The 15,176-nt window shown below is 42.1% G+C and overlaps 2 protein-coding genes across 2 annotated transcripts; one reads left to right on the top strand and one right to left on the bottom strand.

Annotated features, from left to right (window-relative positions):
• Positions 1–1,718: 1,718 nt before the first annotated feature.
• On the top strand, positions 1,719–2,809 carry LOC311103919 (kinetochore protein Spc24-like; the record flags this gene model as incomplete). Its single annotated transcript, XM_084145542.1, has 4 exons — positions 1,719–1,735; positions 2,262–2,366; positions 2,491–2,567; positions 2,703–2,809. The coding sequence occupies 4 exons, from the start codon at positions 1,719–1,721 to the stop codon at positions 2,807–2,809; spliced, it is 306 nt and encodes a 101-aa protein (XP_084001668.1).
• Positions 2,810–4,434: 1,625 nt separating this feature from the next.
• Positions 4,435–8,989, bottom strand: LOC311103373 (sphingosine 1-phosphate receptor 1-like). The gene is made up of 2 exons (XM_084144936.1): positions 8,902–8,989; positions 4,435–7,269 (listed from the first exon to the last, which is right to left on the bottom strand). Exon 2 carries the CDS (start codon positions 7,018–7,020, stop codon positions 5,866–5,868), a length of 1,155 nt encoding a protein of 384 aa, XP_084001062.1. The 5' UTR covers positions 7,021–7,269; positions 8,902–8,989; the 3' UTR covers positions 4,435–5,865.
• Between the last annotated feature and the right edge of the window lie 6,187 nt (positions 8,990–15,176).

Genomic DNA, 15,176 nt, shown 5'->3' on the forward strand with positions numbered 1-15,176 from the left:
ATGCTTCTTACGAAGCCACTCCTTCGTTGCCCGGGCGGTGTGTTTGGGATCATTGTCATGCTGAAAGACCCAGCCACGTTTCATCTTCAATGCCCTTGCTGATGGAAGGAGGTTTTCACTCAAAATGTCACGATACATGGCCCCATTCATTCTTTCCTTTACACGGATCAGTCGTCCTGGTCCCTTTGCAGAAAAACAGCCCCAAAGCATGATGTTTCCACCCCCATGCTTCACAGTAGGTATGGTGTTCTTTGGATGCAACTCAGCATTCTTTGTCCTCCAAACACGACGAGTTGAGTTTTTACCAAAAAGTTATATTTTGGTTTCATCTGACCATATGACATTCTCCCAATCCTCTTCTGGATCATCCAAATGCACTCTAGCAAACTTCAGACGGGCCTGGACATGTACTGGCTTAAGCAGGGGGACACGTCTGGCATTGCAGGATTTGAGTCCCTGGCGGCATAGTGTGTTACTGATGGTAGGCTTTGTTACTTTGGTCCCAGCTCTCTGCAGGTCATTCACTAGGTCCCCCCGTGTGGTTCTGGGATTTTTGCTCACCGTTCTTGTGGTCATTTTGACCCCACGGGGTGAGATCTTGCGTGGAGCCCCAGATGGAGGGAAATTATCAGTGGTCTTTCCTAGTAATTGCTCCCACAGTTGATTTCTTCAAACCAAGCTGCTTACCTATTGCAGATTTAGTCTTCCCAGCCTGGTGCAGGTCTACAATTTTGTTTCTGGTGTCCTTTGACAGCTCTTTGGTCTTGGCCATAGTGGAGTTTGGAGTGTGACTGTTTGAGGTTGTGGACAGGTGTCTTTTATACTGATAACAAGTTCAAACAGGTGCCATTAATACAGGTAACGAGTGGAGGACAGAGGAGCCTCTTAAAGAAGAAGTTACAGGTCTGTGAGAGCCAGAAATCTTGCTTGTTTGTAGGTGACCAAATACTTATTTTCCACCATAATTTGCAAATAAATTCATAAAAAATCCTACAATGTGATTTTCTGGATTTTCTTTTCTCAATTTGTCTGTCATAGTTGACGTGTACCTATGATGAAAATTACAGGCCTCTCTCATCTTTTTAAGTGGGAGAACTTGCACAATTGGTGGCTGACTAAATACTTTTTTCCCCCACTGTATGCATCTTAGAAATAGTTTTCACATACAAACTTTATTTCCCAGCTCAGAATCAAATACGTTTCCCAAAAATCATTTTGTCGCTATGGTAGAATGTTTATTTAGAAATGCGATTTTCTCCATTTATCAAAGTCCCATCAGGTAGCCTGTGTAGATGAGTCCATGTAAACAGGATTATTATGGAAATCGTTCTTCTTGCAAAGCATGTAAACATTTAAATTGAACTATTATATTAACTGGACCATTCACAATAATCATATTATTGTGTGCATGTAACCGTAGTGACTATCTGAGAAGAGATGTTGACTGATTGATTTGATTTGTGTCAGTCATATGCTATTGTTGATTGTATAAAACTCCACTATTTTAGGAGGCTAGGATTTCTGTGGGAGATTCTCAATTGGGAAAAGTCTGTCTTCTCCTCGACGACTCCGTCCTCCTCTCTTCCGTGACCTGGAAACCAATAAGTGATCGAGTCAGTGGTCTAGGAGAGTTTCATTTTGTTGTTAGGCGAACGGAGGAGTATGCTCACCTCCTCGATTACCTACTTCGGCAGAGGATGCACAAGAGTATCATCCCGATGACTAGCGAGGAAGGGTGTTAAAATCTGCCACAACCCCTTTGAATCAGCTGTTTTCTCGAAAGAGAAATGCATGCACACATTTAAAAACGATACACTACTTTTATCTATGAAATGTCTTGCACAACTAGCTAAATGTGTTTTTATCACGTTACACTTATTTTGGAATTCCACCCCTGTAAACATAATTTGCCTGATGAAGCACGAGTGGACAAGGAGTCAACTGGTCCTGTGTGGCTCAGTTGGTAGAGCATGGCGCTTGCAACGCCAGGGTTGTGGGTTCGATTCCCACGGGGAACCAGTATGGAAAAAAGTATGAAAAATGTATGCACTCACTATTGTAAATCGCGCTGGATTAAAGTGTCTGCTAACTGACTAAAATGTAAATTTAATACAAGCACATTTGTTTCCACGTTTCCTCGCCTCCGCTCCTCGATTTCCTTTGACCTTTTTTAAAATCAGGTAAGGAGAGGCTGGCGTTGAGGGGTCGTGCACATCTAGTTGAGATTCTCCCCATGTTGGTTTCCTTGACCTGTTCCTCAGGTTCCTGCAGAAGGAGCTGGAGAATCTGCGTGACTCAGAGCAGGAGCTGCAGACCCTGCAGCAGGAGGTTGATGATGACACCACTGAGGTCATCCCATCAGCCATGTGAGTGGGACTAACAGTCAAACTGAAATAATCCCTCCAACACAACACCACACAAGCCCACCACACTAAACCCTGATAGTCGGTGAGCATTGATCTCACATGACATAAACTGTTCATTCTGCAGATACGTGGCCCAGTTGTACCACAAGGTGACCAAGATCAAGTGGGAGTATGACACGGAGCCACACATTCTGAGAGGAGGTATTTGTCACTGCATAACTGTTTTTCCAATACCCTTTGACAACAGTCACAAATGTGGAATTCTTGTTTAATGGCTGGTTGATGTGGGTTCTGGTTGCGTTAACTAATGTTTGACTGTACTTTATACCCTTGCAGTGCACTATGGAGCTGACCTGGCCACACCCATCAACATAGACACCTCTGTGCGGTCTCGGTGTTCAGTCAGTGATGAGCTGTGGAACTTTGTCGGCACTGAATGGTAGAAGAGAAAGTTGCCACATCTGTCCAGTTGTTGTTTGTCCTGTAGTTGGATTTTCTGTTGTATTTATGTATTGTGTGTTGTAATACATTTGTTTTATACTAAGATTGTATTCCTTATATTTTGTTATAATGAATAAAGCAGTTTTCCTAAACATCACATTCCCTAGAATACTTATTTGGATAGTAACCTATAATCCTAGCTTTTATTTTTTATCTACTTTCACCATAGACATTATGATTTTTATTAAGACAATATTTTCTGCCAATAGGTGTCATTGCAAGCCCACTGCTTTTTGATACGGTACTGAAATTACTGTATTGAAAAGTTGGGGGCTGCTCACCTTTTTAATGCAATAAATGTCCAATGTGAAGGTGTGCTTATGCAACAGACAGTTTTCTGGACTGCATTGCAACAGTAAAACAAACATTAACTTTTTTTTGCTAACTTTGTTGTGAGATTTTCTGGAATGGTAACTGTTATTCATGGTAAATGTTATTCCTCCATGGGCTTTCCATGTCTAAGGCAAGGGGTATGCACAATTGACTAGTGTTTCTGAGGTTTTGGTTGAATAAAAATATAATTGGAACTGCTGCAGTAATAATGTGTTGCTGTTATTTATTGTCAACCCGTTGCATTTTCCTAATGAACATCGGTGAGCCTAAAAGCCCAAGGGATAAAATAATTGGCAGGGCAGAAAGCCTGATATGAGTTATTGTGGAGATTATCTCATTTTAGAGCAACTGTATTTATTGAATTTGTGGCCAGCCCAAACTTGACCCACTTTTGCTGACAAAGTGAGTTGAACCATTCTTTCTAGTCTAGAATGGAAAAAGTATGTTTTTTGCTCACTTACAATTGATGCAAACCTTACCATTACTCTTCATTGCACGTCCCACACGTTTTGTAAATGAGTCATATTTTATTGTCATTGCTTAGGTTTCTGCCAGTGTAGCATGTGGTGAGTAGTTGGTTTGATACAAGGCGGGGGACAGGTTTCGTTTGGATCTCAACTCGTGTAACCTCGTCAGCTGGTGGTTTCTTGTTTATAATCTTACTGGAAACGGGGCATCAAGTATATTGTCCCCAATGACTGCTGCCTTCTCTCTCTGTTGCCACAAGCGCATGCCGCCTTCTTGGGTGGTTGCTTGTGGTATGGATTTGGTGCACTGTGGGCCAAGTGGGGGCTTTGTCTTGTGTGTTTACTTCAATAACTTCAGCATCAATCAGACATTTACATTTTATTGTGACATACAGTACATTGTTTCTTTGGCATCTGTCTCTGCTCTATCGTGGGAAAGTACACCTTGGTATATATATTTTTTGTAGACTGTTCCATCTTCTCAAATTAATTAAGTTGCTTATCAGTATTTATGCACTTTTCAGTGTTGAAGTATATGGTATGTGATGACTATATAGGTCAACACCTTTTATCACTGGTGGATGATGGGAGGGTAAGCTTCCTGTGAAAGATCTGAAACATCTCACTCACCACATTGACACTTTAATATTCTCACACGAGGTCTCTGGCTTCACAAAGATATGGTGAGAGGAAATGACTAGATTCAATGTTATTTATATGGATGTTTGTTCTGCAAAACAATGGCAAAAAATTATGTTTTTGTAGATATTGTTCACATACATGTATTTATTGTTTGAATGTACATATAAAACATTGGCAGTGGCCTCATACATTTAGTTTAGTTCAGAATAAACAAAATACAGAAACTATAGTTCATTTTATTTACACAATATCCTGTATAGTACGGTATGACAGAAATATATATATTTTCATTTGTACATTTATATACAATGTGAAAACAGATTTGAATTACTTGCTTTTCAAACATCACTGCTGTCACAATGAAACTTTATACATGGAACCCCAAGCATTTGTGTTTTGTCTTTGACTAATTTCTATTAACCACTGTTTACAGAAGATAGACTTAACACTTAATTTCATAAGATGGATTTTCTCCAGCTTGTACTGTTTTTGTGAACAGGCTGTGGTTTGCATATGATTTCCATACTTTGAGTCCACAAAACCAGAGTCGTCAATAAGCCTAATCTGTTCTTTTTATTGCTCACAATCATGTCTGCTGCTACATGTGTTTTAGAGACCTCCAAAGATGTGCAAACCAGAAGAGGCATCCATGTGACATTCTCTGTGTGTCTTTAAGCCACCAAGCCTCTAATGTTGGTCTGGGGACCTCTACCCAGAATTCCAGCTGACCCGAGATCAGATGACAAAAATGACATGGTTCTGACCGCAGTTTTGGGTGTGGATGCTTCCTTTTTTAACTACATGTCATTATGTTTGTATTATGAGAGAGAGAGAGAGAGAGAGGGGATGAGCCTTAGCATGTCTCAATCAAATGTATACTTTAATTATGTGTATGACTCAAAATAAAATGTACTGAATGAGTTTTCAATTTGTGTATAATAAAAAAACATGAATAACGTTAATTTTTGCAGCTGCTGGTTGAGTGGTTCTCTTTAACTACCGGTAAATGGTGAATTCAAAATACTGCTACAAATATGAATCCATCCCTTCAGGAGGGTTTTTCTGCAGTTTGGATTATCGAAGATTTTTTACGTATTAAAGATATACTGTATCTCAGCAGACGAGAAAATGAATTTTACAGTATGAGAACAGCATATTAATCTGTTAAATGCTTGGCACTGAAGAGTAAAAACCAACAAGGTATTTATTTCTCTAACGCTGTGACTGAGGTTTGACTTGCTTACAATAGACCGACCAGTCTTTAAGCGGAAACCTCCAGCTTATCTGTCCAGGAGGAAAATGCCAGGCCAGGGGAGGAAGGCCAAACAATGGTGGGTTCCGCTGACGTTCTCTACCATTGAGGTGAGAGGAGGAGTATTACTTCCTCTCTGCTTCTAGTTCCATTTACAACCCATACGTAACATGTAGTAGTCTCACAGCTGTAAGATGGGGCCGTAGAGCGGTCCAGTTAAGGGGGTATCCAAAACTCTGCTCTTACTGTAATTGGACCAAACTCCATTATTACTTTTGAGTCACATTGGGCCGTCATGGACAAGTCATGTCTTTGACATCCTGGGGTAGATGGCTTTAATAGTGGAAGGGGTGAAGTTGGCAGAGGAGGGCGCCTCAGTCTTACTGGTACTACACTCCAGGAAGGGCACCCCTATCTTCTTCACCTGGCCATCCTTGGTGAGGAGGCAGCGTCGACACAGCAGCCTCAGGATGGCCCTCCTCATGTCCTTACTGGTCAGGGTATAGATGATGGGGTTGAGGAGAGAGTTGAACATGGCGATGCCCAGGAAGTAGTCCGCCTTGAAGAGCACCTGGCAGCTCCGTGCCGGGCAGCAGAAGTCCAGCAGGAGGAGGATGAAGAGAGGCAGCCAGCAGACGATGAAGACGCCCAGCACGATGGTGACGGTCTTCAGCAGGGCCATGTACTTCTGGGACTTGCGGGCCAGGCCTTTGCGCTGCGGGCCAGAGCCCAGGTGCTTTGTGTTGGACTTGACAGTGCAGAAGATGCGCACATAAAGCACCACGATGGCCAGCAGCACAGCGGTGAACACGGTGATGAAGAAGAGGATGTAGCTTTTGGCGAAGAGCGGCAGGACGGTGGAGCACTGGTCCAGACGGCCCATACAGTTCCAGCCCAGGACGGGCAGCACCCCCAGGAACACTGACAGAACCCAGCTGGCCCCGATCAGGGCAAACATCCGGCCTCGCTTGGCCCCACGGTAGGGCTTCATCCTCACCATGGTGACGTGGCGCTCAATGGCGATGGCCAGGAGGCTGATGACGGAGGCGGCCAGCGTTATGAAGACTCCCCCCTCCCTCAGGAACCACAGCACAGGGGTCATCTTTAACGTGTTGGCCCCTGAAGTCACAATGTTCACCATGTAGGTGAATCCTGCTAGTAGGTCTGAGAGTGTTAGGTTGCCTAACAGATAGTACATGGGCAGGTGGAATTTCTTATTCTTCCAGATAGCCAACAGCACCACAGCATTCTCCAGCACTATGAGCAAGCAGATCAGCAGAAAGGCTATGGCCTCTGGCTTTAGTCCATCCTTGTACTTGTTCTCCTTCAGTTTGCCTGTGTAGTTGTAGTGATCTCTGATGACAGCATTGCTCTGGTACTGGCAGAACATCCGGAGCAGGTACCCTGGAACCACAGTGGGGGCAGCAACAGCGGCGTAAGCAGCATGCGATGGTTCCATTGGTATTCGGAGAATGTTGCTTTCTTTTTAGCTGACAAGATGCTTTCCACTCTGCATCACATAGTTCTTAGGCAGTCCATAATTCAATATGTTGGAATTGGGGAATGTATATTCCTTAGGACATCTATCTTTGAATGTTGTTTCTGACAGATCAGTCCATTTTTTTTAAATGTAGTATAAGGTAATAAGAATCTTCAAAGTGATAGCAATATCCAAAACTGTGCAATGCCTGGACAATCCACTGGAAACCTGGAAACAAAATAACAGCATTGAAATACAGTATAATAGCCTATTTATCAGTACCAACACACACGTAAAAGGGGGGGGGGGGGGGGGGTACATTCTTCATTTTAGTAATTTAGAAGACGCTTTTATCCAGAGCAACTTACAGTTAGTGAGTGCATACATTTTTTTTTCTTTCATTAATCTTGTAATTAACAGTACCTGTCTTTACATTTTAGTCATTTAGCAGACGTTTTTATCCAGAGCAACTTACAGTTAGTGAGTGCATAATTTTTTTTTTTCTTTCATACTTTTTCATTAATCTTGTAATTAACAGTACCTGTCTTTACATTTTAGTCATTTAGCAGACGCTCTTATCCAGAGCGACTTACAGTTAGTGAGTGCATACATTTTTCATACTGGCCCCCTGTGGGAAACGAACCCACAAGTCTGGCGTTGCAAGCGCCATGCTCTACCAACTGAGCTACAGGGGTCTTCATTCAAATTCTAATAGAATGTTTTTGAGTATGAAACTAGCAAACACATTACTCCACATGTCTGTTACAAATTAGAAATGACCAAGCTAAGGCGCCATTAAAAATACATAACAACAGAATTCCCAATATTAGTGTTTCGACCTGCAAAGCAGTGCTGGAAATTGATGGTGGCCACACAAAATATTGACACTTTGGGCCCAATTTGGACATTTTCACTTAGGGGTGTACTCACTTTTGTTGCCCGCGGTTTAGACATTAATGGCTGTGTGTTGTGTTATTTTGAGGGGACAGCAAATTTACACTGTTATACAAGCTGTACACTCACTACTTTACATTGTAGCAAAGTGTCATTTCTTCAGAGTTGTCACATGAAAAGATATACTCAAATATTTACAAAAATGTGAGGGGTGTACTCACTTTTGTGAGATACTGTATATACACAGCTACTTCAATGATCTCTTACCCTTGCACATCGACTCGGTACTGGTACTCCCTGTCTATAGCCATGTTATTTTGACTCGTTATTGTTATTCGTTATGCACTGTGTATTTATTCCTTGTCCCACTATTTCTACTTTTTTTTTCATCTTTAACTCTGCATTGTTGCAAAAGGACCCTTGAGTAAGCATTTCACTGTTAGTCTACACCTTTTGTTTACGAAGCATGTGCAAATACTATTTTATTTGAGGCACTGTTGCCTATCTGTTTGAAACATAGCACATGATAAAACACCACTTCAAAATTATTATGGATTGGGTATGCAAATTTATGAATTAAGTTACGTTTTTTAAATAATTATTAGTAATTAACGTTTTTTATTATTGCAGAAAAAGAACAAGACAACACTGAAATATGTTGTTTTCATCAACTTGTCAGTGGGTAAGTATAGGCTACAGGCTTGTATCAAAATTGTGAAACTAAATATCTGGATTTTCGAACACATGGCAGAATTTCTCAAACATAAGACAATTAAACCTGTCCTTGATTTAGCCTAGTTATTATATGACATCAAATTATAGAATTTCGATCAACTGTCTAAAACACCATAATATCTGTTGAATAAATAAATACCAAACAAGCATCATTCAAATATATATAAAAACGAAAAATACCCCTTACAAATATAAGTAGGCTATTACACAAATGTAACTACAAAGACCTACCTTTTAGAAGTTTAGCTTTGCCTGAGAATGTGTTCTTATTTAGCGCAGTTGTCTTGCATGAATACAGTACGCTCTAACTGACGATCAGAAGAGACAGATTGTGATGAGAGAAAATAGACTGGTGCAGGACTCGACTTGAAGTGGGCTGGGCTGGACTCTGCCCTCCAACTCTAAACCTTCCTCTCTACCACTCCTTTACTTGGCTGCTGAAGTCGCAATAACTGTAGGTAAATGAATTGCCCTAGGTGGCTTGGAGATTAAATAGCATTACTCTCTAGTTTACAATTATTGCAGGGATGCAGTGTGCGCCATTTCTTATCTGTTTTGGCTACAGGCAGTGGCACATGCTGGAAGGTATAAAAGTGCATTCTTTCTAGGTCAATGCCATCTGAAATGTTTCTGATCTGTGGTGTGATGACTATACTACTTCCCAACCTGGTCTCAGAGCATTTCATATGATTCTGTACATAAATACTGACACTCCATTTAGTATGATATGTTACTTTTCAAATGGTATGTATTAATTTGTGGATGTCCATCATCCATTTCGTATTATATGTTCTGAATTACAATTTGTATGATATGTTATGAATTTACAAAATGCACAATATGTTATGAATTTTCTAAAACGTATTATATGTTATGAAATCCAATTTGTTGTGACTAATGTTAGCTAGGTGGCTAGGAGGCTAATGCTAACATTAGCTAGCTGGCTAATGTTAGCTAGGGGTTAGGGTTAAGGTTAGGTTAAGGGTTAAGGTTAGGGGAAGGGTTAGCTAAAGGGGTTAGGGTTAGGGTTAGGGGAAGGGTTAGCTAACATGCTAAGTAGTTGCAAAGTAGCTAAAAAGTAGCAAGTAGTTGAAAAGTTGCTAATTAGCTGAAATGCAAAAGTTTTCCGTGATGAGATTTGAACACGCTACCTTTGGGTTGCTAGATGTTTGCGTTATATGCCCGACCAATCACCCTACTTTAGTTTTTGCCTTAAGTAACCTTCTGTCTCATGTAACCATACCAAACGTAACATATCATACTATACTGAACAAAACTATAAATGCAACATGTAAAGTGTTGATCCCATGTTTCATGAGCTGAAATTAAAGATCCCAGAAATGTAACATACGCACAAAAAGCTTATTTCTCTCAAAGTTTGTGCACAAATTTGTTTACATCCCTGTTAGTGAGCATTTCTCATTTGCCAAGATTATCAATCCACCTGACAGGTGTGGCCTATCAAGAAGCTGATTAAACAGCATGATCATTACACAGGTGCTCCTTGTGCTGGGGACAATAAAAGGCCACTCTAAAATGTGTAATATTGTCACACAACACAATGCCACAGATGTCTCAAGTTTGGTATGCTGACTGCAGGAATGTCCACCAGAGCTGTTGCCAGAGAATTTAATGTTAGTTTCTCTACTATAAGCCGCCTCCAACGTCGTTTTAGATCATTTGGCAGTACGTCCAATGGCCTCACAACTGCAGACCACGTGTAACCATGCCAGCCCAGGATCTCCACATCCGGCTTCTTCACCTGCAGGATCGTCTGAGACCAGCCACCCAGACAGCTGATGAACTGAGGAGTATTTCTGTCTGTAATAAAGCCCTTTTGTGGGGAAAAACTCATTCTGATTGGCTGGGCCTGGCTCCCCAGTGGCTTGGCCTGGCTCCCAGGTGGGTGAGCCTATGCCCTCCCAGACCCACCCATGGCTGCGCCCCTGCCCAGTCATGTGAAATCCATAGATTAGGGCCTAATGAATTTAAATTCACAGATTTCCTTATATGAGCTGTAACTCAGTAAAATCGTTTAAATTGTTGCATGTGCATTTATATTTTTGTTCACTATAATTTGAGTGTCCCGGATTTACATTTACTATGTTACGTCTAGTCTATGAGACCAGGCTGCACTTCCTACAATGATATGGTACTTTTAAAGACTGTCAGTTTTATTGGTTTACTTCTTTACTCTCACTTTGCTTGACTTTTGAAAGAGAAAGATGAAACAGGACTCATGCAGTTGAATAGCAAAACAATTAGATATTTTACAAGAGTCATATAAAAAATGAAACGAAAACAAGATTTTTATGAGGACATTTTTATAAAACTTTTTTCTTTACAAGCATTTTCATTCTGAATAAAAACATGGGCCATGGTTCTTTTTTCATGATTTGGACAATGCTCTCTGACAGTTCCCCCACCTCAACACGTATAGAGTATGTAGACCTTCCTCATAACCGTACGTTTCTGAGGATGAGGAGGATGATGGAAATACAACAATATGTGCACTTTGTGCAGTTATGATGAATTACTACATTAGTATGTGGAAATTACGTAAAGGGATGGTGGGTGGCTGAGTGGCTGGATCCTACTTTCTCTAAACAGGAAGCCGTCTCATTGTGCCTAGAAGGGAGAGGGATTTCCTTGAGAAACACCTATGAAGTCATAGTAAGACGGATTCGACACTGACACTGTGCATTCCAGCTTGACGTGAAACGTCCTTTGGGACCGCAATGCAACCTTACTCATTTCCAGTCAGAAGAGGACTCATAATACACTGTAAACAAATCACGTTTACAAAACAAATTTACATTAGTTTTGTTACTGCATGAGACATGAGAATCGTTTTTAGTGGATTGGGTTTCATTCCTCTGACATGCTCCATCAGCTTCTAGAGGATATATCTATTTAAGCTATTTTTCTCCGTAAGGCTGTTTTATTTAACTGTTGAGGAGGCATACTTCTCACGTCACCTGCTTCTCTGGAGTCAAACTGTTTATTTTCTTGCCCCCGTTAAGTGATTTCCAGTTGGCCCCACAGTAGAGGGGCTGGTGATAAGCCCTGACCTGTCCTGCCTGTCTCAGTTGTCCCCTGGCCTAAGGCCCACCCAGTGGCTGCTTGCTCAGGAGGTGATCCTCTCCATGGGCCTGTCAGCCAACTAGCAGTTAGCCTCCTGCTGTGACACTATCTCACCATATCACCCTCATTAACACACAAAGAGCAGACAGAATTACACCCCACTCAGCCCAGCTGCTTCCCACAGTAGGAATCTACTCAGTCCCCCATTATTCTCCTTCAGGTCTTGTGCCTGTACTCTTTATTAGTCGCCCATCGCCCATAGGGAGTATAATACATACATCAAGTGCTTTGGATTTGGATGATTTATTTCTGTGACGTTGGTCTTGTAATGTGGAAGTCAGTGGGAGTAAAGATAGGCTTTTAATATATCTGTTGTTTGTGTGCTCTGTGTGTTGTTGTCGTTTTAGGGCAGGCATGTCTTGATTGATGAGTCAGAAACCCCCAAAAAGAGAGGGACCGTGTTGATCAGTCTGAAAATTCTACTTGTTTCATAATGATACAGGATAATTTCTCTGCTGAAAAGATATGCATTACTATTTTGTCCATCATGGGATGTGAGAAAGTCAATCAATCAATCAATCAATCAATTTTATTTTATATAGCCCTTCTTACATCAGCTAATATCTCGAAGTGCTGTACAGAAACCCAGCCTAAAACCCCAAACAGCTAGTAATGCAGGTGTAGAAGCACGGTGGCTAGGAAAAACTCCCTAGAAAGGCGAAAACCTAGGAAGAAACCTAGAGAGGAACCAGGCTATGAGGGGTGGCCAGTCCTCTTCTGGCTGTGCCGGGTTAAGATTATAACAGAACCATGCCAAGATGTTCAAAAATGTTCATAAGTGACAAGCATGGTCAAATAATAATCAGGAATAAATCTCAGTTGGCTTTTCATAGCCGATCATTAAGAGTTGAAAACAGCAGGTCTGGGACAGGTAGGGGTTCCATAACCGCAGGCAGAACAGTTGAAACTGGAATAGCAGCAAGGCCAGGCGGACTGGGGACAGCAAGGAGTCACCACGGCCGGTAGTCCCGACGTATGGTCCTAGGGCTCAGGTCTCTCAGTTGGCTTTTCATAGCCGATCATTAAGAGTTGAAAACAGCAGGTCTGGGACAGGTAGGGGTTTCGTAACCGCAGGCAGAACAGTTGAAACTGGAATAGCAGCAAGGCCAGGCGGACTGGGGACAGCAAGGTGTCATCATGCCCGGTAGTCCTGACGTATGGTCCTAGGGCTCAGGTTCTCAGAGAGAAAGAGAGAACGAGAGAATTAGAGAGAGCATACTTAAATTCACACAGGACACTGGATAAGACAGGAGAAGTACTCCAGGTATAACCAACTAACCCCAGCCCCCCGACACATAAACTACTGCAGCATAAATACTGGAGGCTGAGACAGGAGCGGTCCGGAGACACTGTGGCCCCATCCGAAGAAACCCCCGGACAGGGCCAAACAGGAAGGATATAACCCCACCCACTCTGCCAAAGCACAGCCCCCGCACCACTAGAGGGATATCCTCAACCACCAACTTACAATCCTGAGACAAGGCCGAGTATAGCCCACAGAGGTCTCCACCACAGCACAAACCAAGGGGGGGCGCCAACCCAGACAGGAAGATCACGTCAGTAACTCAACCCACTCAAGTGACGCACCCCTCCCAGGGACGGCATGAAAGAGCACCAGCAAGCCAGTGACTCAGCCCCTGCAATCACACCTCAGTGTAGCATTGCATTCTGAGACTATGACAACTTCCTTTGGCTGCAGGGTTTCAGCGCAAATCCAGTTGACGAGCAACATTCTCACCTCAGAATAATATTCTCACCTCAGTCAAAATAACCCAGAGCCTCCCATACATATGTAGAGCCTGAAAAGGTCATGAGAAAAACACTTGCGCCTTCACACTGCTCAAATAAAATCAAATGGTATTTCGTTAGTGTGAGCTTGTTAGATATCCTCATCCTCTGATTCTACGCTGATCCCTTCACTTCATAGGGTCAACAGAACAGAGGATGAAAGTGAGGGGTTAAACAATATTTCATCTGGATGAATCTGGTTGAACTCAAAAGGACATGTCTTCTCATCCATTTCTGTCCCCTTGCTCCCTTGTTTCACGCTCTCTTTTTGGTGTTTACACTCTTTCTTCTCTCTTCTCTTTCTCTCTCAGTTACATTCAAAGTGTCATATTTGAGATGTACAGTAGGTTGAGGGAGTGACTGTCTTTTCATTTGGAAGTTGTTGAGTTGGGCGGCTTGTTGACCCGATGTTGCACTGGGTGAAGTGAGGTCATGGGATTTCCACTCCTCCTGTCTGGAGCACCGTAACTGAGTAGGGTGGCTTGGACACAGCCTCTGTCCATCACAAACCTCTCACAGAGACTACAGTGGAGAGACTAAAGGACGGAGACTGACAGAGTTCACAAAAATGTCTCTGAATGTGTCCAACAAGTTGCTCGCCTGCCTTTCTGTGTAGAAAGTCCAGGTTTTGATGCTGTTTAACTACAGCTTAGTATTAAAATAATAACCTCAGCCCAAGTTCCAAATGAGAGGAAATAAGAGTGACATATGAAACTGCTGGACTTCTTTCCTTTCCATTACTGGTCCGTCTACCTCTGTCAGGCACGTCACCTGACTCTCCTCCCAGCCACTGGCTGTCTGGAGCACTCTGAGGCTGACCTGTGGCCGTCTCTCCTGTGATGTAGTCCTTTTCTAAACCACACAACAGGACTCACTACACTATTCTCTCACAATTTGAATAGGGATAGATGGATGAAGATTGTATCTGTCTCCCTCTCTTGTCCATTCCCTGTGTGTAATTTCTAGTATGCAAACTAGCATGTCTTACATGGAAATGCATGCAAATATATCAAAAATGGGCAGCAATTGTTGTATTAAGTGTATGGGCCATAGTCTCTACTCACCTGTAGGTCTGTAGCTTTGTGTGTTTGAAATTCTCAAGTAGAGCAGAATGTCAAATAGCTGTGATCCAGACTTTTTGTTTTTATAAGGAAACACACTCTTGAAGTTTAGCCTTTGTGTGTAAGCCAGGCAGACTTTATAGAGAGGGGTTGTGCAATAAAACAGAAATTACACTGGAATGCATTCATTTATTTCACTGGGTAAACAAACTTGTTTTAATCTTTTCCCATGTACATTTTTCCTCTTTCTGAGTGGAACAGGAGACGGAAAATGCTTTGTTGAGTTTCATGTTGTCGTTGCAGTCAGTGGGGATTTTCTGGGACAAATAAACACAGGATGAGGCTGCCGTTCGGGAACAGTTTGATGATACATACACTCTGCTTAATGTGAATGTGACTTTGTCTATATATAAACACAAACATCCTCAGCTTCTATCTAAACCTCTACAAATCCTCACTCTCAAGCTGACGTGCATTGCTTTTTGAATACAAACCCCTACCGCAGAGATATCA

This window comes from Coregonus lavaretus, assembly GCF_964263955.1.
Source record: "Coregonus lavaretus genome assembly, chromosome: 28".
Lineage (NCBI taxonomy): Eukaryota > Metazoa > Chordata > Actinopteri > Salmoniformes > Salmonidae > Coregonus > Coregonus lavaretus.